The sequence below is a fragment of the Psittacula echo genome (genome assembly GCF_963264785.1).
Source record: "Psittacula echo genome assembly, chromosome: 15".
Classification (NCBI taxonomy): domain Eukaryota; kingdom Metazoa; phylum Chordata; class Aves; order Psittaciformes; family Psittacidae; genus Psittacula; species Psittacula echo.
Genome location: NC_137751.1, coordinates 10,517,709 through 10,542,949, shown reverse-complemented (window position 1 = coordinate 10,542,949; position 25,241 = coordinate 10,517,709). Strand labels below are relative to the sequence as shown.

The following is a 25,241-nucleotide window of genomic DNA, read 5'->3' as shown; positions in this document are numbered from 1 at the left end:
ATCCAACCTTCGTTCCATCTCTCGTTGAACTTCACAGCATTCTTTCACCTTCCCAAAGTATAAAAGAGGTGAATACCTGCAGTAACTGAGCCATACAAGTAGGACAGAGGGCTAGCAGCTAGTTAACCACACAGCTCCATGCCTCAGTTTCCCAGGTAGGTAGGATTTTAGTCTAAGGCAAAGACCCCCCTGAAACTTGCCACACATCAGAAAGGGTGCATGAACGTCTAGAGCCCAAGTCAGCATCCCAGCCACTGCCTGAAGTTTCCTGCAAGGAAGATGGCAATTAGCTGTTACATGGAGCCAGGCGATGTTTCTGGAAGTCTACACATTCACCCAAGCCTGCAACCTCATCCTGCCTGCACCTCTGCCCCTTTCATAGGTACTATAGTGGAGGCGACACACTTAACCCAGACTTACGAGACAAAGCAGTATCTCCAGAGTGTGCAGGAGTGTTCTGCTATGAAGGCACAAGCACATTTCCTAGCTGGAAGTTTGAATGCTATTTAGTATTTATGCATTCCCAGCACGTCCTTCAGCCTATTTTATTGTTGAAAACAAACAGCCCTTCCCCTCCGTGGGATCAGCCTGACAGATCCATCACTGCTCCGTGAGCTGGAGGAGCCCAGCCAACCTACATTCTTTCCACATGCTGCACTATCTCCATCCTTTTCCCTCCTCCCCCATAACAGACCTGATGCTGATGGATAAATGTGCAGCTTCATGGCTGAATACGGTGCCAAGTGTGTTCTGCAGAACACACACCTCCACCCACCCTGCACGACCTTACACCCCCTGGCACAGCCCAAGGTTGCCAGGGTAAACTCTCTTCTCCTGCAGCACTTAGCTCAGCAGAACTTCCACCCTAGTGAACAGCCACAGCCACAACAAGGAAGCGCTGAAGGTCTGATCTCAGCATGCTGACTGCTTCCACACTGCCTCTGAAAGCTAAAGCTTTACCCTGGCTCCATGCAGGGTTCCTGAGCAAAGCCACAACCTGGCTGGGGTGGCTCTGGTCCCTGTGCTGGAGTCAAAGGGGCCCTGGCAAGTGGGGTTTGGGTCCTGCAAGTGTGTGTCCATGACCTGAGCCAACGCACAAGGTTTCCCACGTCAACATGGAGGTGAGCTGAGAGGTTTGGGAGGGGCACAGCCTTCCTCTGCTATTTAGAAGCTAATAACAAACTGACAACCAAATGCAGTATTTCAGTATCCCATATGCTCGTAGCTCCTGTTATTATCCGATGTAAGCACCCGCACCTCACCTGTAATTACACTCACATTTCTCCTGAGAGGTAAGAGATGAGCCACCATCATTCCCTCCATTTCAGAGAGGCCAAGTAAGGCGATTGAGTCATGCAGACCGTGACAGAGCCAGGAATCAACTCTGAGCTTCCCAAACCCCAGAAAAGCCACCCCCAAACACTTTCTTTCATTACAGTATTCGCTATACAATAGAACCCAAGCTAGAACTTAGGGCTAAATCATGGAAGACAGAGGGAAGGGCACGCCTCTCCACACCAGTTTCCACCTATGCACAGAGCCAGATCCATTTCCACGTGCACAAGGTACCCAAACACACAAGGAGAGGTTCTCAACCACCCACCTGAACAACACAGCAGCTCCTGCTGAGAGCATTTAAAGGGGGAATAAAAGCACAGACAGTCCCTCCTCCCTCTGCTCTCTCTCATCAAGGTTCTGAAGACATAGTTCAGATAGATGACCTCAAGGTCCTTTCCAACCCTAACTATTCTATGATTCTATGTTCACAACTTTTTTCCTTGCATCTCTAAGAGAAACAAGTCATCGAGAAATGCTCACAAAGGGAAGGTAACCACCAAGTTTCTGCTTGTCCCTGACCAACAGAGAGAGGGAAGGTAGAGGACAAAGCAGAGCCACGTACTGCAGGGTATAACGAAAGGGCATTTTTTGCAGTGTTGATTTTGGCTGTGGTTAGAGGGAGGAGCCCACAATCCAGAAGCTATTCTCACAGAAAATGTCAATGCTTTCCCAAGTTTAAAGATCTGATTTTTGTTTTCCTCCGCACACCCTACAAAAATGCAGCAGGGAAAAACCAACCCGGACAGCTGAGGGGACAGAGGAGAAACGAATTCTCCACAGAGACATCCAGTATTCTGACAGCACGTCAAAGATATCAGTTAAATCACTACCGGCCTCATTTTACAAGCTAAGAGGCTGAGAAAGGGCAATGAATTAAGAATTTATAAGGATGGACAGATAGAAGTTCAGGCAATCTTCATGGAAAAAAAATTGAAGAATGGCTTTTTCAGAGATTTGATGAAGTCACTGTTAATAATTTATCTCCCTACAAATTAAGACACCGATAATCAAATGTGCCCTTCAGAAATGAAGGGCATGTCTGCACTGGAAGGCTATATAGTACACCCATCCCTCTCCCCCTCACACATTCTGAGTGCCTTCATATAGTTATTTTAAATCACTAACTGAACTACACAATAGCAACAAAACCCTCTAATGCCATACAATAAAAGTCTTCAGAGAGCATACAATAATTTAGACACAAGTCTTGGAAAAGAGGGCTTGGGTTATCTGTAACATTCCCTGCACAAGCCATGTAATCCCTTGTCTGTCTACATTCACGACTGCATCGGCTGCCTGCCCTGTCCAAGGAGCCACCTAAGTGGAAGGAGGCATCACATGTGTCATTAGGATAATGTCTATATTCATCTGAAGGTCTCCAATACTGGTGATCGGGAGTCTCTGGTCTTGCACTGAACTTGGGTATCAGAGCCCATGAACATTTTTACATTCCAGGATGCATTTTGGTTTCAAACAGCCAACCTGAATGCTATCTCCTCTGCACATCCCTTATCGCACTGACAAAACAAGCACAAGGGACAAACAGCAGTAAAGTTCAGCCCTTCCTATGATGAACTCGCTGCAGAAGAGGCAAAGGAAACTCTCAGGAACCTGCTGTGTACAAGCCACAGAGAGCAGTTTTAGCACATTTTCCGAGGGCTGTTTTGTTTTGGAGTTGCTCAGCCATGAAAATAGACATTTTCTGGAATATTTGGCAAAATCCTTTCCCACTTCCATGGCAGGGGGTTGGAACTAGATGATCTTAAGGTCCTTTCCAACCCTAACTATTCTATGATTCTATGACTTTCACATTGTAACCGGGAGTTCCAGCATCAAGTGGGAGTTACACAAAGCATCTCAGTTCAGGAGGGCAAGCCAGTCCCTGGGAAAGGGATGACAAAAAAGGGTAATGAAACTACATACTCAGATCCTGTGCTTCCTGCTGCATATCTGTCAGTGAGTGACTACAAAATTGGCACGGGTTCGAGATCACTCTAAAGCCAAGACAACAATTTCGTAACATACCAGAAAGAAAATGGAAATGTATCTTAACAGGGGGAACAAACACCAAAAGGTGCCCACAACGTCAACTGGGAGCACTGAAAGACCAAATTGATGCACTTGATAGAGCCAGAAAGAGTGTGCGAGCCCTAGCAGCAACCTCACAGAGATCCCTCCCCAGAACAGGGCAGCAGTTTCCTGCATTAAATGGGGAACTTGGGCCTCTCAGGTTCTGCCATTACCATCGCTGCATGACTCCAAGCCTGAATTTACGACTACCACCATCCTCCTTAGATAACACAGGGACAGAGATTCCTATCTGAAGCCAAGTTAAGAAACATGCAGATTATCCATGTACAAAGGGGTCTCTGGCATGTCTCGGGAGACGCGAGTTTGATTCTTGGCTCAGCTCCCAGGCAAGCATGTCATCTGTAAAACAGGGCGAGCAACGTCAGTAAACTAAATACATTAGCTCTTGGGTTTCTGTGAAATACTTGCTTCATTACATCAACAACCCACCGGTTTGGATTTCCTTTGTAAAGCGCATTGAGACCTGCTGATAAAAGAACAAAGGTCTTGAAGATGTTTCTGTCAGATACTGTAGGATCTCAGGTGAGCTCTGTCGTTTACAACACGAAGCAACTCTTTCTTTATACAGTAAACACAACGCAGCCATCTAGACTCCCAACATCAGAATAACCTTGAACAACTGCAGCAGGGTTCTGCTTTGTGTAAAGTAACTACTTAGGACCTGGGAAGCCCAAACTGTGCCAGGGCTTCCCCTGCTTCCTCACCTTTGCAGTCCCAGCACTTGTGGACAAGGCTTGCTGTCCAACTGATCCAGCAGAAGAAGCCAAGAGCACCAACAGCAAGCAGGACTCTCACAAGAACAAGTCAACCCCAAAGTACCCATGAGGACATCAAGGCTTGCCTCGCTGACAGTAAGGAGATGGCAAACATGAATCCCTCATGACCGTGATGTATGTTTTATAAGCATGCTTAAGCATTTTGGGAACAAATAAGGTCAAGTTAGCTTATGTAAGCACAAAAGCCATTGCCTTGCAGCAGCCAGAGCTGCTATTTCAGGAAGCTGTCTCTTCATTGAAAGCTCCTGACCGTTGATTCTCCCTCATCTGCCTCTTAGCCTTGCACGCATCATTCAGTGACATCCAAGACCCAGTTCCAGCACATATCACTGCCTAAAACCACCCCAGGCTTGCTGTTCCCCACCAAATGATCTGCAGGTATGCAATGCAATCACTGAGGCAAGACAGAATAAGAAGGCAGACACCAGGAGACAGCATCCTATCTTCTCTCACAGCCTCACACCTGCAACAGCAATCCCGTGCTCCAAGAACTACCAGAGCCAGAGCTGCAGATCTAGCCAAGGACACACGGAGCCTAGCAAGGCTTCAGATGACAGCTTCCTTGTGTACAATAACACTGCTGGAGTTACCAGTGCACATCAGTATAGTCAGTTCAACAATTGGCCCTCACAGCTTATTTCAGACTTCCCCCTGGGTCAAAGAAAGTTCCAAAATTCTCCATTATCTTTCTTTTTTTCCTCTTAAACCAGCAGTTTATGAGGGATGGTGGCAGGAATGGCCACTGACAACAAATGCAAACCTTTCACCCGGGGCAAGAAAACTTCACCATTTTCCACAGCATCATGAATTACAGCTCAGAGTCCAGGTTCCCATGGGTAAGCACTTACATGCCAACATCTGCCTACTTCCCATACCCACCTCCGAATCACAGCTGACCTGGAATGGCCCACTGAGGTCTCTGATGAAAAGGGATGAGACTGAGCTGCAGGAGAAGCTTGCTTCTACAGATGTCCTCCCTACCTTCCAGCTAAGCAGAGGCGTGCGTGGCCATCAGGGACAGAAAGGGCTATCATTGAGCCAAGCTCTTGCCTAACGCAGTCCAAACAAACTCACCCCATAATTTCAACGTCAAGCCTGTAACTTCCACCCAACCTGCAGCTTCTCTTTCAGTCAAGCGCACCATCTCCACCTGGAGATTCAGCGCTAATGAACTTGTCAGCAAGTTACTTTAATGGTGGATTACCCTCTTTGACAAATACATACCTTGTACAGATTCTCAATTTGCTCAGTTTCCTGAGTAACTGACTTCTGCTACAAAGGATTTTTTAACACCTCCAGAAGAGATCAGTCATGACATGAGTATTGTTCTACTACACCACAGAGCGCTGCATGTTTTTACAGCTCCTATTCAGATAAGCAAGTATTTCCGCGCCACCAGAAAGACACGAAATACCTTTTGCAGCTTTAGAAAGTTTTGCAGCACAAGTGTGAGCCTTTGGCTACGAATGAGAACTGTTACAGAGAATGCAAAGTTCTTGATCTTCCCTAATTACAGCAACATTTAAAGCTGTGCAGCTGCCCCAGCTCTAAAGAGCCATACCCAGCACTGTGTTAGTGCAATGCAGGAGCAGAAGGATGGGAGACAAACCCCAGCACATCTGTGTCCACTACTTTGTTATGTCAGGGCTTTTACAGGCCAAAAAGAGAACTACAACCTATATGCCACTGCAGTTATCAGCATGGGAGGCCGCCTTCCCGCAGGGTATACCTTGGACAGCCCAAACAAACTGACATTTCCCAGGAATTTTTCTTTAAACACAGATGACCACAGAAATGAGAGGCACGGAGGATGCTTTGGTAGCAAAGCTCATTAAAATACTGATTGGGTTGCAAGATGCTCAACTTTCCCTGACAAGAACAACATGAAGGCATTGTAAGTGTTGGTGGTTTCCCAGTGAATCACCAAGTCCTGCAGGTATTCAGCTGCTAGAGAGAAACACGGAGATGACCGGGTTGGGAGAAGCGGCATGTTTTATGTAGCTGGAAAAGAAAATCATACCTAACTCCACCCATTGGATTCCTGATGTAATCATTAAACAAACGCTATTTAATGAAGCCCAGGATCACTTGCTTCCTTGAGAATCATTAACAGCACCTCTGAATTCTTGACTTGCTTGTATTTTGTGCCTCCTTGACAAAAGAGAACAGAGCTAATTGCTCTGTTCCAATATAGTAAATTACGGAACAGCCTAAATTACCACATAAGCAGCATTTAAAGATGAATGCAAGCTACACTTAGGAAGAGTTCAATATACAGTTACATGGGAGATTCCAGCCTTGGTGTTCCTATGTCATCAAGTTTAGTCACCACACCACAACATTAATCTGGTTGCTTGGTTCCCACCACGTCAATCCACAAGGATATAATTGAATGGTATTTGTTTCTTCAGTCTTCTGCCCTGCAGATCACCTGCCCCCGAACGGCTGCACCCAAAAACTGTCTTCAGGTGCAAGCTGCATCTGCTACTGAATCAGGAGCCCGGTTTTTTTCTGTACCGATGTATTCTAAGGTTTCCCTGACAAACAATATTAGTGAGGGAGTCTGGTCCGGAAGGTCTCCAATGCACTAGGACTCAAAACCCTAGAGCACCTCAGCTCTATCTCTTTGGCCCTGAAGTTCATATCCATAATACCTGCTAATTAAAAACTTATTTTTACAACCACCTTGAACTGATCTGTATGAGTGTATTCCCTAAAACTTGAGCTCTGCTTCCTAGATCCACACACAGGGACCACATTTCTTGCTGCTGGTGAAAATACACCTAGCAGCCATGTTACAAGAATGCTGTGATCCTGATGGAAACAACTCAGACCTGGTACAAGCAGGCACAACCCCTCCAAGATCAGTTAAGCCAAGCACAGCTGCCGAATTCAGCTCTTTGAACAAGCACCCCACTAGTAAAAGCAGTACCCATTAGGTGCTATCTATACATTTAACATGCTGAAGCTTGTTACCTTTGTCACTTGGCTGATGCTTTCTCTTATCAATTCCTCCCACTCCTCCTCTGTCATGAAGAGCTTCAGTTCACGAAGTTGCAGAACGTTCCGGAGAAGCAAACAGGCCTGGGCCTGAAAGAGAAAGGGGAGAGGAGATGTGGAAACTCTGCACTCTCTAGGAAGGTGTTAGCAATGCAAATACCCCACTGAGGCAAACAGCTCAGCTCAGCACGCAGGGAATGCCATGTTCCAAACGCCACATATCCTCCCCAACATGTATGCTACCCTGCTAGGAAACATTCTCTAGATCCTAACAGAGACACTCCTTAGGAGGCAGGGTGGTGGGTTCTGGTTGAGAAGGTCAAAGGGGAGCGGAGGGATCATGCAACTTCTAGATTTAGGCATTAACATCCAAAATAAGTCTTAGCAGCTGCTCCAAGTGCATCACTTCAGTCTCCAGAAGTCTTCAGGCAGCCCATTGTGGGACTGTACCCTTTACCCTGATGAATGCAGGAGGCACAAATAAAAATAAAAGCTGGCAGATTAGCAAATGCTTCATTTCGAAGGAAACCTAGATGGAAACTGCTGTTCAGAGCAGCACTCAGCCTTGCCCTGGAGTCAAAGTTGCTCATTAAGCCTCTACATTAACACAGCAATGAAAAGGGTAGCCGCTAGAAAACCAACAGTAATCTGCAATCTTCTTACAAGCCCTTTTCTATTCCAGAACTCCTCTTTTAAGGCTTTCTTAGGGACATGAAAAACACAGCAATAGACAAAAGCAAATGACAGAGATGCACAGAGTACACTAATGAGGATTAGTGCCAATAGCTTAGAGGATTTAAAGGGAGATTCTTTTGTAGCAGCACAGAGTTAGCGAGCAAACTCTACACACATATGAAGAAAAAGTGTTGCCTCCAGCTGCTATCACACAGGACAAAATGGAATGCGGGGATAAATACCAAAACTCATTGGGAATTATGTCAAGAGTTAATCTTGTCCAAAGAAAGCAAGAACTGCTGGTTTTAACTGCACACTGCAACTGAACCCACCCTACAGAAAACAACCAAGCAGAGTCCGTAAAACTCCTTATCAAAGACACCATTGAGAGTAAAAGTCTAAAAAGCCTCAAGAGAAAATGCAGCCTGGTGATACCCAACCTGGCCTCCAGATAGCCCTTAGGTCTATAGGAAGCAACCTGGAAAATACGTAGCAAGAGACTAAAAACTGGCCATATGGTACCCACCCTTCTACTGGAGCATTTTTAGGAAACTATTTCCTGAAGAACTCGAGGGAAGAGAAGAAATCCCTGGATCTCCTGAGAGCAGTAAGAGCATCCAAAGTTGTAGGCAGTCAAATGGAACACCTCACAAGCTAAGAGAGGTCTGTGTTTCCCATACAACATACTCCAAGTGTCTGGGAGGGACGGGACACTGAATACATGTCCCCCGCCAGACAATTCCAGCCCGTGCGTTCGTGTTACAACAGAGTAATATCACACATCCGTGTAAACTTCCCTCCAGTTTGCACCAGTGAAGAGAATTGTCCAAATAGAGTGAGTTTTCACAGTCTGTTCTTCACTCATGGAAGAAAATGCAGCAGGGAACCAATGTGGCTACGTTAAAAGATTTAGGTTGATTTAAGGAGGGACAGCACCCTGATGCCACGCTCAAGGCAGGCAAGCTTGCACATTACTTTTCATTATGCGGAAGCTGTGTCTTACAGAACAAATTATGGCACGTACCAAATGTAGTGGAAAGTCACTTCAGTGCAATTAAAAAGACAACGTGACCCTCAGAGTAGATAAAAGGCCATAATTCATTGTGAAAGGCTCAGGCAGGGTCATAAACCTCAAGGCACCATCTCTTCTTTGACAATTACAAAGGCAAACGGGTGCAACGAATAGAAAAGGGTCCTGTTAAAATACCCTTACAGTACCTCAGGACTACAGATTTACCCAGAAGACAAACAGGACCAGAGGCAACATCAATAAGGGCATGCCCCTGTACCAGTCAGCAGGGATGGGAGCGCTGCATGTCAGTGAGGATAAGAACTGGAAAGAAATCAATGCTCTGAAGACCCGGGACTCAAATGCCGAACTGAGAGAACAGCCCCTGAATGGAACCTAGTCCTCAGTAAGCACTAGGCTTGACAATGGTTTTAAAAGAAAGGATAAAAACCCCGACCGAACATTCCCTTCTGCATGTCATAGATGAGAAAGGCAAAACACCAGTTATCTGAGAGCCCTGGCTGGTGCTATCACGCTTTAGTAATTGTGTCACACTCATAGCTTTCATGCCTCCAGCCTGTATATTAGATACAAGAAAATATGTTTTGAGTTTCACATAATTAAAACACTGATATTGCTGTACTCAACACAATCCTGTGTTTCCTGATTGTTTTGAAACCCAATGATAATGTAATACTAAGCATGAACAACTTTTCTCATTTGAAAGAAGAAAAAGAAAAGATTTACTTGCTGGTTGAAATAAAATTTGGCTTAAGAACATCTCAGTCAGAGAGCAAACGTGACACAAATAATTACAAGCTCCTCAGTGCCTGTATCCTGCTACGCTGTAGTTTAAGGTTATCATGTTCATCCCAGAGCCAGCAGACCTATTCCTAGAGCTAGTTGTTAACACGTAGCTCATGTATAACCTATTTATCCAGAGCGAACTGCACAGTTCAATAGCAGGAGTTAAACTACAGGGAGAGGAACTGACGCCAGTGGGGTCAGCCAGAAAAACTAGGGGCAGAACCAATAGTAAAACCCAGTTCTTCAATCCCAGTCCAACGGTAAAGCCAGTAAAAAACAGCATTTCCCACACTGATGCCATCCCACCTCAGCAAAACAGGCCAGGCACCAAGTCCCTTCTCTAGAAAGAGGTGCAACCACCACACCTTGCTCACAGCATCTCTCAGCATGTGAAGAAGGATCCTGGATGTCATCAGAAGGTTGTTTTCTCTGAGTACATTTACTCGATGAGCAACCTAGCAACCAGGACCACAGAGCTGCCACATCACCTTGGAAAGTAACAGTCCTCAGCAATGGCTTTTCAGACACAGGTTCATCTGTGAGGGCTGAGAAACATCAAACCACTGGCTGGAAAGGCCGGAACCAGCTCCTCATGGATTAGTCCCCTGCAGGATTCACATAAAGGATTTTAAATACTCAGAGAAGGAATCACTTTCATGACCTCCAGGAACTTCAACAGGTACCATATGCTTCATCACCTGATGTAAGAGGGGTTAAGAGTATCAGCATTTTGCAAAAGTAAGGGAAGATCCAAAATGAGTCAGATCTCTAGGAGCTATTTCCTTGCGGACACAAAGAAAAAGCTCTCTCTTTCCAATTAATTTTCCTTGATTTAGCTTCTCAAATACATGAACACAATGCAGCTGAAGCAGACACGACAGAAACGTGAGCATCTATGCATTTGGAAGTGGGTATCATCTCCCCCTCGCGCCGCATTTTACCACAAGCCATCTTACTTGTCCCTCCTGGCACCTCACACCAGCTGCTTTTGGGAGCCAGACACTCACTGCATGGTTTTTATGACAACAGCCTCAGAAAAACCGAGGCTGTCTCCTGCCATGAGGCTCTTCCCATTGCTAGCCCCTTCACACACCACGACCCTCCGGTGGTGCTTCTGTGACACTGTTCGTTATCCAAAAAGATCCTTTCAGAAATGAAAAGGTCACAAAATCTCCCCGTTTTCTGTGAAACAAAGGGTTTAATGTGTGCACATATATGACAAGAAAATACCTGTGTGCAAGAGGACTACATGAATGCAAGTATGCCAGGTGTTTCCATTCACACGCATTTAAAATAAACAATAAAAGCAGCATTTTACAGGCTTGTGCTTGAAGACAGAAGCCTTCTCCCTGCTGAGCAGTAGGAAAAGGAAACAGTAGGAAAAAGAACCTTTCCAATGCACATCTGATCCCTGTCTAGTTTCTTACAGCTTCCTCAGAAGCAGTTGGGAGCTGTTCACTACCGGAGGCCTTGACCTTACACAAACAACTAATTCCTACTTCCTTACTAAGACCTCTGAAGTCCCAGGCCACACACAGGACACCTTAGGAGGAGCCAGGCCACCCCAGCTAGTTCAAACCTTCTGCAGCAGAACACTATCAACCCCCATAATTTCTTACAGTACATCATGTACCCATAACATGTTCATGATGAGTCTTTTATACATGACACAGGGACCAGCTGCATGTTTCGCCATCCCAACACAGACCAGCAGCAATTTGAAGTCTGGAAAGTATTTGCTCCACAACTCCCCAGTTCTGTCGCTGTCCCCCCTGCCCTCCCCAGCATCGCTGCTATTCTGGAATGTCTTACAAGCACTTGGCAATTCTGGAGGCTGCCAGAACAATGCTGCTCCCAAGAATACCAGAGGATTCTCTGGCTTTCCCCAGTGCCAAGGCGAGCCTGCTGCGTTCATGACAGCCCTACGACAGAGCCAAGCGTTATCAACACTTCACAAATGGACAGAAACAGCAGAAGACCCAAGAGTCCCAGGTACCAAACTCCAGTGAAGTGCAGAAGAGGAAGTCGCCGCTCCCATATGCACAATCTCTGAAATGAGAATGTGTCAGAATAGTTACAAGCAGTTGACAGCTACATCAGAGCTCTTCATTAAGGGTGGAGAATTCTGCAGCCCACCCTGTGCCCTAGGAGCCCCTCAGCTGCCCAACCTTTTCTCCTTCCCATCTCTTTCTAAAAGAAAGACCACAAATAGTAAAAGAACCCCAAATAAGTGAAGTCTATTCAAGCAAGGATGCTAGATACATACACACACTCCCACATACATCTATCAAGCATATGACTAAACAAGGCAGAGACGCTCATTATCAGCCTATGTGGGAGAAGAGAACAAACAGTAACTAACTGCAGCACTGACCCTGTGGTTTTCTGCCAGCTCTATTACTTTCTTCCTTATCTACAATGATTACACAGAATGCCATTCAGTATAAACTCAAGTTTTCTTTATTGAAAGCAAGTTTCTAGCACAGGCGTAATAGCCATGTAGGTCAGGATTTCTTTCTGAACCAGTAAACGTGCTCACTGCAGTAACCGAGATGTGCTGGTAATTCCCAGATGTGCTCACCTACCTTATTTAGAAGCTAAGAAGGAAAGCAAGCTGGCAGGGTTGATGGGTTAGGTTACCTTTACCTTTCACAGCAAGGGACAAGGCATGCAGCCTGATGATTAAAAACGGCAAGCAATGGATTAACCCCTACCAATACAGCCACTGTTCTCTTCTTGAAAGCGAGTATCTAGCAAAGATGTAGTAGCCATGTAGGTCAGATGAGCACCTCTCCTCAGTCACCATCCAGGTGAGCAGGATGGAGGTGAATAGATCAAGAAGTCTTTCAATCATAGATTCATGGAATGGCTTGGGTGGAAGGGACCTCAAAGCTCCTCCAGCTCCAACCCCTGCCACGGGCAGGGACACCTTCCACTGGAGCAGGTTGCTCCAAGCCCCTGCGTCCAACCTGGCCTTGAACACTGCTAGGGATGGGGCAGCCACAGCTTCTCTGGGCGCCCTGTGCCAGCGCCTCAGCACCCTCACAGGGAAGAGCTTCTGCCTAAGATCCAATCAAGGTGGATTTTCCCCGCCTATCATTTATGCATTGTGGGCACAATTTTATCAACATGAAGGATGTCACCAGCATGGCAAGAACTTCTTTTTCCCTTTATATATATTATAAATATAGGAAATGTTACCTGGAAAAACTGCAAGTTTGTACAGCTCAAATGTATCTTTAGAACCGAAGAAGCATCAGGAGCTTTAGTGTTATCATCATTTCACTTCTCTTACAAGTCCAGGAGACAAAAATATACAGGTGATATCACACCACACAGGCTACTGGTATTTCAGAGCACTGATGTCTCCCTTCTGCCACACACACTACAGCAGCAAAGCTACAGCATAACCTGACCTGCCAGCACATCTGATTCAGTGCCAGCACACGTTATAAACCAGCAGCTCTCAGCATGTAATCCTCAGCATTAAGACTATTCTACAACCATAGGGATATGGCATAAAATAATTGTGCTTCTAGAAATTATCACCTACCAAGTCCTTTGAGACCGAATCACATGAATTATAGACTGCATTTGTGACAAATACCACCAGGAAAGCTGGGGTAAAAGAACATATGCCGAGAATATGGGAAATTCTAAAGAAGCTTTCTTTGAATTTGAAGATTCAATGAAATCAGTTCCTCGCCTATCTGCAATTTGTTACCTAGCTTTAAAAAAGCAACCAACCTCCCCCCAAACCCAACCCCACAACAAGCTGCAGCTTATAGTATTGTTGGTTATAGGAGAATAACCTGTTGCTTCTTACTACAGTGCAGGATATCTGGAGCACCACAGCAAGTCTCTTCCAATTACTGTCAAAGCTTTTGTGAAGAGAGAACAAGCAGCATGAGAAGCCATGAGTCAAGTGCCAATCTAGCCCCAGTTAAATTACTCTATTTTTACGTCTACATTGTATCTGAGACGGAGATGAAGGCTCCAACAGAGCACTCTTGAGTTTCAGGGCTTGCTTTTCATTTCTGTACCAAGTTGTTTCATACATTTGAGCATTTCTGAGCCTATAAGCTACAAGTTTGTTTGGTAACAGTCTGGCAGGCAGAGGCCAAGTTCAGAACAGCCTCAAAGCTTATTCAAAAGGGCAAATTAAGAGACGGGAAAGAGACTAAGACTCACAATAATGGCACTCCAATCTCTATACAGCAAAATCACAGGACGCTCAGAAGCAATGGCAGTTTCATGTGTGAAATATATGTATTTCATATATGTATATTTCATATATATTTATGAATTCATATAAATATTTCATACATACAAAAATAACATATATATGCAAGTTTCCTATCCTTCCTTGACACATTATAATCAGAATGAGAAAAGACTGAGCACTCCAACACTGTGGACAAGACTTCTTGGCTGAGAACTGTCATGACAGTATTTCACAGAAGACTTCCACTTGTGACTAACTTAAATCTCTGGAGTTTCACACAGCCTGTTAACCTCAACAGGACCAGGCTGCAAATTCTCTGGGGGAGGTGAGAAGATGGAAAAACGGGATTCTTTCCAAAGTTAAGGATAAACAAAAAAATACCCTTCAAGATCCTTAACTCACTGAAGCATCAAATGCCAATGCTTTACTTAAAACATACAAATCCTATGATAAAACTTATTTAAAGGCTTTAAAGAGTGAAACCCAGAGGTGATTAAGAAACATTTGCGAAATCAGTCTTCCTCCATCCACCGGCTGTAACTGCAGGATTTCACACATGGCACACGCACGTTCTATATATACACATATTTCAAACTCAAGGGCAAGGGAGGATAAGGCAAAGCCCCGGCTGTGGCTGAAGAAAACTATTTTTGAGAGCAAAAATGAATTTTTCACTTCCCCTCCACTGCTGAAACAAGCTGCACGCAAGCAGCGGAGCCACGAGTCCCATTTAGCAGCTATCGAAAAGGTTTCAGAGCAGAAAGTGCTAGTGCTTTTGGGAGAAGCAAGACTCTCATGACAAGAACTGCCCATGCCAGGACACTTGAGCACCTCCGTAACTATTTCTTGGTTTAAGAATGTGCTGCGAATGCTTCAAAGCAGAGCAGTGCCCAGGTTGTGTAGTCAGCTCTCAGCAGAAAGCTGTGTGGTCCATCGCCAGATGTTCTCCTGATGCCTGCAAACGAAGTTAGAGAGAGCTCATGCTGGCCAAGGAAAGACCATGAACATCCGTGTGATCATCTGGCTCAGGAGCTGAATTCAGTATTTCCTACTACAATCCAGTGTCTGCAGACTAATCACAGAATGGTTTGGGTTGGAAAAGACCTTAAAGCTCATCCAGTTCCAACCCCTGCCATGGGCAGGGACCCCTTCCACTAGAGCAGCTTGCTCCAAGCCCCTGTGTCCAACCTGGCCTTGAACACTGCCAGGGATCAGCTCTTTCGAGACATTTCCTCAGCCAGCCTTGATGTGGTCCCATACTGCTGCCTGAGGGAGGCAGAACGTGAGCAGGGTACAATGCGGCCAGCACAGAAGCTGTCCTACCAGACACCAGTTTCCAAGTCTGTAGATTTGCCCTCCTGCCTCCAGAAACAGACACAGCACAACAATGCAACAGAAGTAACCACGGACCAGAAACCCCCATCCACCAACCAGTACCCCCTGCTCCCATCCTTTCCTGTGCACCAACTGCCATGCTCTGGGCCAGAAAGAAGCTTCCTCCCAGCCCTTCCTTAGTCTGGCCTTGCCAAAAAGAACCCCCCCAAATAGGAGATTTATGAGTCCAGGAACAAAATTCTCCTTGCCAAAAAGTGATCAAAACCAATGATATTTTACAGCTTAAATTAAACCCCTGCAACAAATGGATGAGAAAAATTTTGCAAGGCTGGTTAATTACAACATGTAAAGCATTTAAGTGACACCTAAATCACATTTTACAACCTTAAGTGGAAAAGGCAATCTTACTTGGTGTTAACTCTCACCAAGCATCCTAGGTCACCGAGCTCTTGGAACCGTGTTTTACAATAAGGCACCCTGCACTGCAACCCATTTTCATGTGAAGTAGATTGTACCTGTTCTTTCTCCTTAGTAAAAAAGCAGATTTTCACAGATGTGGCAGGATTCTTTCCATCCAGGAACCTTTGAACAACTCCCAACAGCTTGCCTATTTGTACATGGAAAAGACTTGTTGCACACAAGACATTTTGCTCATTTGATCAGCATCATGTAAATGAGCTGTTTAGGCCTTACTGAATACGAACAGACTCTCAATAAACTCTGCTGGGTTTGTGAGGGTTTTATGTTAACTTTTATTTCTAAGCATCTGAAACAGCCAGCAGCTCTCCCTCTAGTTTCTAAACAAGCTAAACAGTGTTTGCAAACACAAGGGTTTGTGTGTCCTCTTAAGCTGTTGGAATTCCTAGTGCAGGGCAACTTCCCAGTCACTATCTCAGCAATAGAAAAATGGGAAAGCAATCACCTGCTAGGTACGTAGCAGGGGAATAGGGTCTTCCAGCTCCATGGGAGAGGCTCAACACCAGTGAGCCAGGGATGGTGGAAACTCTTGATAAAACACCTGCAAGTAGAGGAAAACCGAATGCACAGGATGTGGTGCCACACTCAGATCTCGGCCCCTGTTTCATGAGCTCTGCTGTTGGGTTTGAGGTTTTACTACCCCGCTTACTGAGAAAGAACAAAGCTCCCTGGAAGACAGCAATTGGAGCAAAACTGACCATGAAGAAATCTCTGTCTTTGTACCCCTCCTGCTGACTCCTCTCTTCTCTTTAGTTTTATTATCCTACATAAACCTTTGCACCTGTGGCTCAGATGTCCTGATTTAAGCAGCAGCAATGAGAAGTTAAGAAAGCTATACAATTCTACTGCTATTCCCAAGGCTCTGAACAGCAGCTGTCCCATCGATCAGATGGGCTGTTAACTTCATTCTGCTGCTCTGAGCCCTTGTCTATACTACAGACGGTTTTATCACATTAGCTACACCGCACAGCCTCCTCCTCCACAACATGGAAACTGCTATTGCAAGACACGAGCACATAAACCACCAGTGCTCAATCTGGCTGAAAATGCAGAATGAGCTAGAGGCCATAGAAATGCAGCTGAAGCTACACAAGGTATGTCAGCCCTAGCCCTACAGGTAAAACAGTCATTGCCTTCAATGCCAAAGTCACACCAGCATCACAGTATCACAGAATCCCAAGGGTTGGAAGGGACCTCAAAAGCTCATCTAGTCCAACCCCAGGTAACCTAGAGTACATCACACAGGAACTTGTCCAGCCGGGCCTTGAATATCTCCAATATAGGAGATCCACAACCCCCCTTGGCAACCTGTTCCAGTGCTCTGTCCCTCAATGCATGATTTTTTTACCAGCACTTGAGCCAGCAGGAAACCCAGGACTAGCAATCAAGACAGCAGAGCAGGGCATATACACAGCACTCACTTACATACAGGTTTCTTCATGCTCTAAAACATCATTACTTGATTTGTTTAATCAGAGACTCTACAAGTCATGTTCTCTCTATTGCTGCTGAGGAGTGGATTTCTTTCCACTCCTTTGCCAACAGTGTTCTGGAGGATGTTCCTGTCAGAGCAAAAGCCTCATCTTGTGCTTGCCTGAAGAGAGGAGCCCATTTATGAGATCTTGCTCCCTCAAGGACATGCAACAGGACATTTGTTGCCCAATAAAAGTGGGCACACGCAGAGCTGCTTCCTTCAGCACTGTTCTGATGGCAGCTGGGAAAGGAGGCGGAGGGAGCTCATTAAATAACAATTAAAAAGAAAATAAAAATCACAGCTCCCTCCTATGGTCACCACAATCTAACACGAGCTAGTGACAGGAATGAGACGTTGCTAGATTGTAAAGGCAGTAGAAGTGAGTCAGTACACACAGGGAGAAGATTTGGCACTGTAAAGGGTATCTGCACATTAAATACTGGGCTCCACTGGCAGGCTTTCTGCCCCAGATGAAGGCTCTGCAGGACATCTGGACAGTCAAAAACAGTGAACATGTAAGATAACACACTGGCCCAGGCTGGCTGATGGCATTACAGACCTGCTTTGACTATTTCATTTGCATAACAACACAGATGCAGCTAGTGAGCATTCAGGGCTGGAAGACATTTACCTTGTTCTCCTTTCACCAGAGGCCAACAAGCAGGCCCTCAAGACAGAGCAATCCATACAGAACAATCCATATATTGGTCTGCTGCTCTGGTGACCAGAGATTCATTTCTCCCAGGGGTAACCACTTACCATACCAGAAAGGCCAATCAGTCTTAATGTTTCCTTCCAAAAAAAGAAGAAGTCAATATCTTATTATCCTAAATTCTTGAAAATAATAAGATGCCATAATTAAATGAGCCATGAGAACACAAAGTAAATCAGGAGCAGAACACAGTGCCCAAGAGCACTGGTGTTCTCTTGCTCTTTCCATAATGTCTAATTATAGGGTTGAAACATTGGTGGGGAATATTGGTACCATAGGGCATACTGAGACCAGAAGAGAAATGAACAGCAATAGACTGCAATGCATTCAAGCCATTCCCTTCCTGCATTAAAAACCAACAATAACAATTAGGAAATAGGCCCATTTCCCCCTCCACTGCCAAATAACTTCTCTCCCAAGTTAAGAATTAAGTCACAATTTGAAAAAAGAAAAAAACCAAAATATCTAAGGCAATATAAGTTTCTTAGTATTTTGGAGCTTTTCCGGTTTATTTTGGAGCATTTCCACTTTGCTTTTATAAGCTCCTCACTCTTAAACACAACAAAAAGAAATGCTCTTTTGTTAAGAAATCGAAGGAAAGATTATCACACAACGTCCTAGTGGCTGAGGCTCAAAAGAAACGTTAGCAAATACCAAGAAACCTCTTGCAAAATCATCCTCTCTCTTGACCCTAGCTTTTCTCTTGGGGAAAAAATACATATATATATATACATATGAATATATTCGGGGAATATACATCTATATATTCCCTAAAGCTTTCCTTTTGTCAGTTTTTTAACAGACACACTGTAATAAAAACGTGAAGAAACTCCACTGACACCGCAAGTTGCTTGCACAGGTTGGTAAGAACTAAGCCAAAGCTATCTCCTCCAGTTCCCTTAGCTGCCTGCTCCTCCCAACACTTTCCAAGCCAGATGTCTCCTCTGACCAACAAAGCCAATTTTCCTGAATTCAGGAGAGACATCCAATAGGATTTTCTTTAGGCTATTCAGAAGGCAGCTACCACATAATGCAGGCTATTTAAAGAGACTTGGCTGAAGTCAAATTTAATAATTCAAGAGATTTAAGAGCAGTATGCATTCAAAAAACACCCTGCGTTGCCTAGGCACCGTGTGCCTTTTAGCTGCTGTCTCCAGTTCACTAGACCAGTCTTGATGTTGCAAGGACAAAGGTTTTCATCTTTTGAGAACATTTATCAGCAGAAAATTAGAAATCAGAATTGCAATTCGCTCCAGCATCAACTCTTGAGGTTTAGCTTTCAAAAGCATTAGGAAGTACTCACATGTCCGTCAAACTGTTAGTTTGGAACACTGAAATAAAGAGTATTGCTACGCAAAAAGTAAAAATCAAATAGAATGAAACTGTATTGGGTTGAACTCTGCAGATTTCTCCATCCACCACCAGACCTTTTCATTTTGCAGAATGCACTGAGAGAAGCACCATGACATGACGGGCCGCACATCGCCCCTTGGGAAGAGACACAGGGCTTGAGTCCCTGCTCTGCTAGGAGGTTGTTGAGGAATCCTGTAGAGAAATCCAAAGAAGCATCCAAACTCCATTCTTCCCTCATGCCCAAACAACAAAAATGGACCTACCACGTTCACAGAATCATAGAATCACAGGATGGTTTGGGTTGGAAGGGACCTTAAAGCTCATCCAGTTCCAAGCCCCTGCCACTAGACCAGGTTGCTCCAAGCCCCATCCAACCTGGCCTTGAACACTGCCAGAGATGTGCCATCCATCTTTCCACACAAACTCTTAAGAACATACTTGCCAGTGAAAAAGCCCAGTTTGGCATTCCATTTTAGGCTGCAGAAGCCCTAAGCTTTCTTCACTTGCCAACGGAATACCTTCCAACACACTTGCTAGTATTTCCAACCATATCCAATACCCCACTGTAAATCATTACCCAGAACTTCAACAAACCAGGATTCTACCCTGATGTTTCTGTACTATTTTGTAGCATGAATATAAATTAAGCCCATATGACTGAGATAGTCCCCAATTTCATCACAACCATAGACATTTCTTCCCCTCCTGTTTTTGTTTTGCTGTTATTAAACACATAGCAATGACCTTGCCTCAAAGCAAACTTTTCCCCTTTGCTCTCCACAAATATCCACTCATCAAATCATTGGAGGGGCTGTTTGTCAGGCTGAGCAGAACACACTTGGGTGGTTCACTCTCCATTTAAAAACTATCAACTCCCAATGTGTCAGATGGCAAGTTTAATTTAGTAGGCTCAGAAATTCCTCAGTCTTGTAAAATCACTGCAATATGGTATATATCTAACTCAGTAAGTCCATCTGACATGCAGGGCTGTTAATGCTACTGATCAGGTCCATCCTTGCATAGCTCTGGCCAGCAGCCGTGTCTGCAGAAACAACTAAAATGTAGGTGACCACTTCCTTATTTCTTCCCAGCAACACACTAGAATGTTGCCTCCATTACTGAGGATTTGCCACATGATCATCAATACAATCAGTAGCGAGCAGAATAAACACAGTCTGTATCTCAGAATCAGAATAAAGAGGCAAACAGGAGCTTTTTCATGTTCTGTACTGCACTGAGTACGGTGGAATATAAGGACTGGGACTGCTAACAGGGCAGTTTCTGTCTGCCTGCTAGCATTATGGATTTGTATATGGGCAATGCAGGCATCTATCTGCTAGACACTTCCTGCAAAAGACATAGGGGCCATTAAAAGGCACCATGAAATACAACAAAAAAACCCTGATATGATGGGAAAACCAAACATAAACAGCAAACAACATGCACGATGCTCCAAAGAGACCCAGCAGACTCAGTGACAGGGGTCCCTTGTTCAACTGAAACACACCATCAGCACACACAGTTCTCAATGCAAATACAAGGGAAAACTCACACCATGGGATTTCAAGCACTCAGCTTAACTGCAGACAGGAGGATCTGAAAAATTTAAACTGATCTTTTTCAGCTGTCAACAGTGAGAGGAAAGGGAGAGAGAAACATGGCTTATAAAGCAGTTCATCAGAGAGCACGTTTTCCTATGGCATCGGATGCCCTTCCAAAGAACATCAGAGACTATTTATAGATGCTGTCAATGTCCCCCAGCTCTCCAGAGAAGAATTTCTTTGAGCTATCCCAATGCAAGAGACGCTCTCAAAAATGAGAGGTTGGGATGCAATAACCCACACACACACCCATCCTCAAGGTCTATGAATTCAAAATCTCTACACAAAAATGTAGAGCACTCTGGCCTTGACCCAGCAAAGCACTTAAGCATCCAAATGCTTCCTCTTCGACTTCAGAGGGACAGTTTACATACCTACAGCTAGTTCATGTCACAGGGCTTTGCTGGCTTACGATGAAATAGCTCAAAAATGCCCCAAGAGCCCACCCATAGGTCAGCTTTACCTTGCAAAACACAGGGTCTCCTTGACCATCTCCTTACACAAAACAAAAACAGGAACAGGAGCAGGATACTGACTGGAGCCAAAGCATGTCACTTTGACATACATTTTCCAGCTGCAATTGGATTCTCTTCATTGAACAGAGAATGCATAATGAACAGAAGACAAAAAGGACAAAGCTTAAAGGTAAGAGCCACTGTAAGACCATACTGCACAAGAAGCTGTCATTGCTGGTGGGTAACACCCTCTGAAGGTCTGCCTGCCTCAACCAGAGCCTGGGACAAGCCTTCCTCCTAGTGACACCTCTATAGGTGACACAGGAGCAGTGTGCCCTACCTCTGCCAAAAGGATGAAGGATGCTTTAAAGGAATGGTACTTTTCAGACCTGGCCTATTGCCTTGCTAGCACCAGCAGCCCACGTCTCATTGCTGATGCAAAGAGGGAAGAGCTGAACTGGTGCTGATACTTATCTGGGGAGGTTTACTTTGCTTCATTATTAGTAATTTTGCTTATGCAAAATACTCCATAACAATATTCCTATACCACCTGCTGGAAACCACCTGTGAGAATGCAGGCAAGGCATTGCACATTAATGCAATGATCCATTCATCTACCCCAGCACGAGGAACTGCCCAACATACACAAAGAGGGGTGCTGGCTTCTGACACATTGCAGTGCTTTTATTGTTACTGCTGTACTAAACTTCAATTACTTCTTAACTTAGTTATTTACACAGAACATAAACAGTTCAGAAAGATACCTGTCAACCAGCCAGGACCTCTTTGGCAGGACTTTGGGATGAAATCTTAACTCTTCTGGTGATGGCAGCTCTGGCACAGAATTGCTTCAGTTCTGTAAAATTATGTCTATATATGTTTGATCCCCTTGGGGAGACTGCCAAAGCACCAAGATTAATTAGCAACTTACCTAAAATACCCTCTGTATTAGATAGATCTTAAAGGGTTCCTTGTCACAGACTGCTTTATAAAAACACACTTTGAAATATTAATGAATCTAAGTGACAGAAGATGACATTTTGAACTGTCTCGGTGCCCATTCTCATCTCCACACTCAGTAAAATGACTTTTATGAGTTTCATGACAGCTCTGCACTTACATCAGCTTTGCAGAATTCTAGCCAAATCACAGAAGATAAACGCACTTGATGGACAAATATAGCATCATTATGCTCCCAGCTACTGCAACATCCTCAATCAATGCAGTTTTACATGTAAATGTATTCAAACTGACCACAGTGCAAAAGTAATTGCAAAGGCTCTTGGCAATTGCATTGAAACGTACACTCCTAGTGCATTTCCCTAAGGAGAAGAACAACAGACAGCTATCAAATCATTTGTGGGAACCCTAGGAAAAAGTTACAGACTAGAAGTGGTCTGTCTGCCAACACAAGCGAGATGGGGACAACTCTTCACTCCTGGTAGCAGTGGATGTTTCATTACTGGTCTTCCTTTCCAAGCTGTTTTCAGTACTGCTGCTCAACAAGATGGATTTCTCAGGGAAAAGCCTGGTAGTTCCAGCCCAGGCTTCCAGAGATGCCATGATCCAGCTTGTTTCCAGTCCAGAGCTGGCACTTGGAATAGGGGCATGCCTGCAGAAGCCTGCATCAGCAGTAAGCCTGGGTACTGCAGTGTAACCAGCCACACATTCTCCTTCTTCATCTGATCCTCAGCCTAACAGAATAAGTTTTTGGGTAGAATTTAAGGTAGAAGCATTAGTTGACAGACTCATCCAGCCCTCTGGCAGACCCAGCATCCATGAAACTGGGGGAGAAGGGCTGGAAATGCTGTAAGAACCTCACCACAATTAACAACACGCCATCAAGGGGTTTGTGCTGTAACAGCATCGGAGACATAGCCCGAGACTGCACAATCACAGAACTAGATGTTACTGTAGCTATGCTCATCATACTGATGCTGCTAAAAATAAACCAGGAAGACATTCCTCACCTGAGGCTCAGGAGGGTTCTGGTATGTAGCTGAGTCATGCAACAATCATTAAATTAAACACACCTTGATCCCTGGTTTACACTCCATCGGCACAAGGCAAAAACCCAAGCCTTTTCTGCATATTGAAAAAGCAACACTGCACCCACTGAAACAAGGCACAAGGAAGTAATGTGAAGGTCAAAGTCTCCTAGAAAACACCTGCAGTAGTAAGATCAAACTGCATTAAGGAAGGAGGAAGCAAGAACAAGCTCACACCATCTTTCTTCTCTAAACAGAATTTGAGAGAATGTGTTTAGTGCTTGTGGAAGACATCAGACTGACAGCAACATCCTAGTCAACAAAACAGCACAAGCCTCCCTCCCCATTAGCACCACACACATTCTGCTTGGCTAACTGCACTGCCAACAGGATCATCTGTGCCAGAAGCTTAACACAATTCATCAGCACCAGGTCAGCTCAAATGTGTAACACAAGCTCCATTTTTGATGACTTGTCATTTTCCAATACCAGTCTTACCATTGAAGATTATATCCCTACCTGCCATTTGTACCTAAGCTACTTAGAGCACACGTATGTATGCTGGTATGCATGGGCGTACTGAAGTCTAGAAATGTTACCTACACTTTACTCAAGTGTAAGCACCTTGTTGGTAAGAGAAAGCTATCAAATCCACCTGGACGTACAAAGCAATTGTGATGTGTGCACTGCTCCCATTTTCCTACCACTGTCGATATTCCTGCTGGCTGTTACAGCAAGTACAAGGTCATAGTTACTGCAACTGCATCCAACAAGCCGGATTAGACTACTGAAAACTTCATTCTTTAGCGCCTTCTTTCTTTTTTTTTACTGTAACTTGTAGCACTTCTCACACACTAAAAGTCCTCTTGAGAAGCTTCACAGTGGCTGCTTACAATCTAGTCATTTCATATAGTTACTATTCACTTCTTTCTACAGGGAACAACAGTGCAACACACCACACACATGAGGCAGGCCAAACTCTGAGAACGCAGTGCAGCTTTAAGTTGTAAGTTGGTTTAACTTAGACACATGGGAAAGCAAGGAGCAACAGGAGTTTAGGAAACAGATCCCAACTGCTACTGTAGTAACAAAAAGAAAAAACAAAACAAACACCACAGCAAAACCCACCAGACTTCTCAGTTCAATAAATGAAAGACATCCAAACATCAGTGTTTTCATTCTTTCCAAGCCTGAAGCGTTTTGACTTGCACACAGGCACCACTGGGACAGCAGTCATCTTGAGCTCCGCACTTCAATGTGGAGTGTGAAAAACAGGCCAGCCAACAGGTAACACTGAGCATCCAAAGCACCCGCTGCCAGAGTCACAGTGCGTTTGAACTGGCCGCAGATGATTCACAGTGTCCTGCAGTCAGTGTGGTCTCACCAAAGGGGAAAAGTCCAGCTCAGATGCATGAGCTGCCTGAAACAAGGAGATTTTGCAGATCCCTTGTCACACAGATCTTCATCTTGCATCTTTCTGATGTATATGTTTAGAGCGGCACTAAGTGAATTCAGGGTGGGATGACAACCCCCTTCCCTGGTCAAGCATCCCTTGCCCTTTGTTCCCTCTCTCCCAAATGACACCAACCTCTCCAACTCTTCCTTTTCCAGGGAAACTGCTGCATTACTGTTTCCTGCAGGCATCCACGCTCCAGGAGTAACATCACAGGAACAGAACTTGGGCCCATGTACAAGCTTCAGTTTCAAGTTCAGTCTCAATCAGACCATTGCAAATTCACCTTTCCAGTTTAAAACTTGTTATACAGGTTGAGCTTACTGCTACCAACGCAACCACTGCGAACCAGGTTTAAAACTGCCTTAAGAACTTTCACCCCCCCAACGTGCTGTTCATTTTATGTCACAGATGATTTTAATATGGAGGGGAACAAACCTACCACTGCTTTAGGCATGTAGGAACAGTGTCA

The 25,241-nt window shown here is 44.7% G+C and overlaps 1 protein-coding gene across 1 annotated transcript in view; it reads right to left on the bottom strand.

Annotated features, from left to right (window-relative positions):
• MYBBP1A (MYB binding protein 1a) overlaps window positions 1-25,241 on the bottom strand; it is a gene marked incomplete at its 5' end in the record, with an annotated part of 59,303 nt that overhangs the window by 7,861 nt on the left and 26,201 nt on the right. Inside the window, one exon of the mRNA XM_080630046.1 lies at window positions 7,182-7,295. Within this exon, the coding sequence (XP_080486172.1) occupies window positions 7,182-7,295 (114 nt within the window). The remainder of the gene's footprint in view (window positions 1-7,181; window positions 7,296-25,241) is intronic.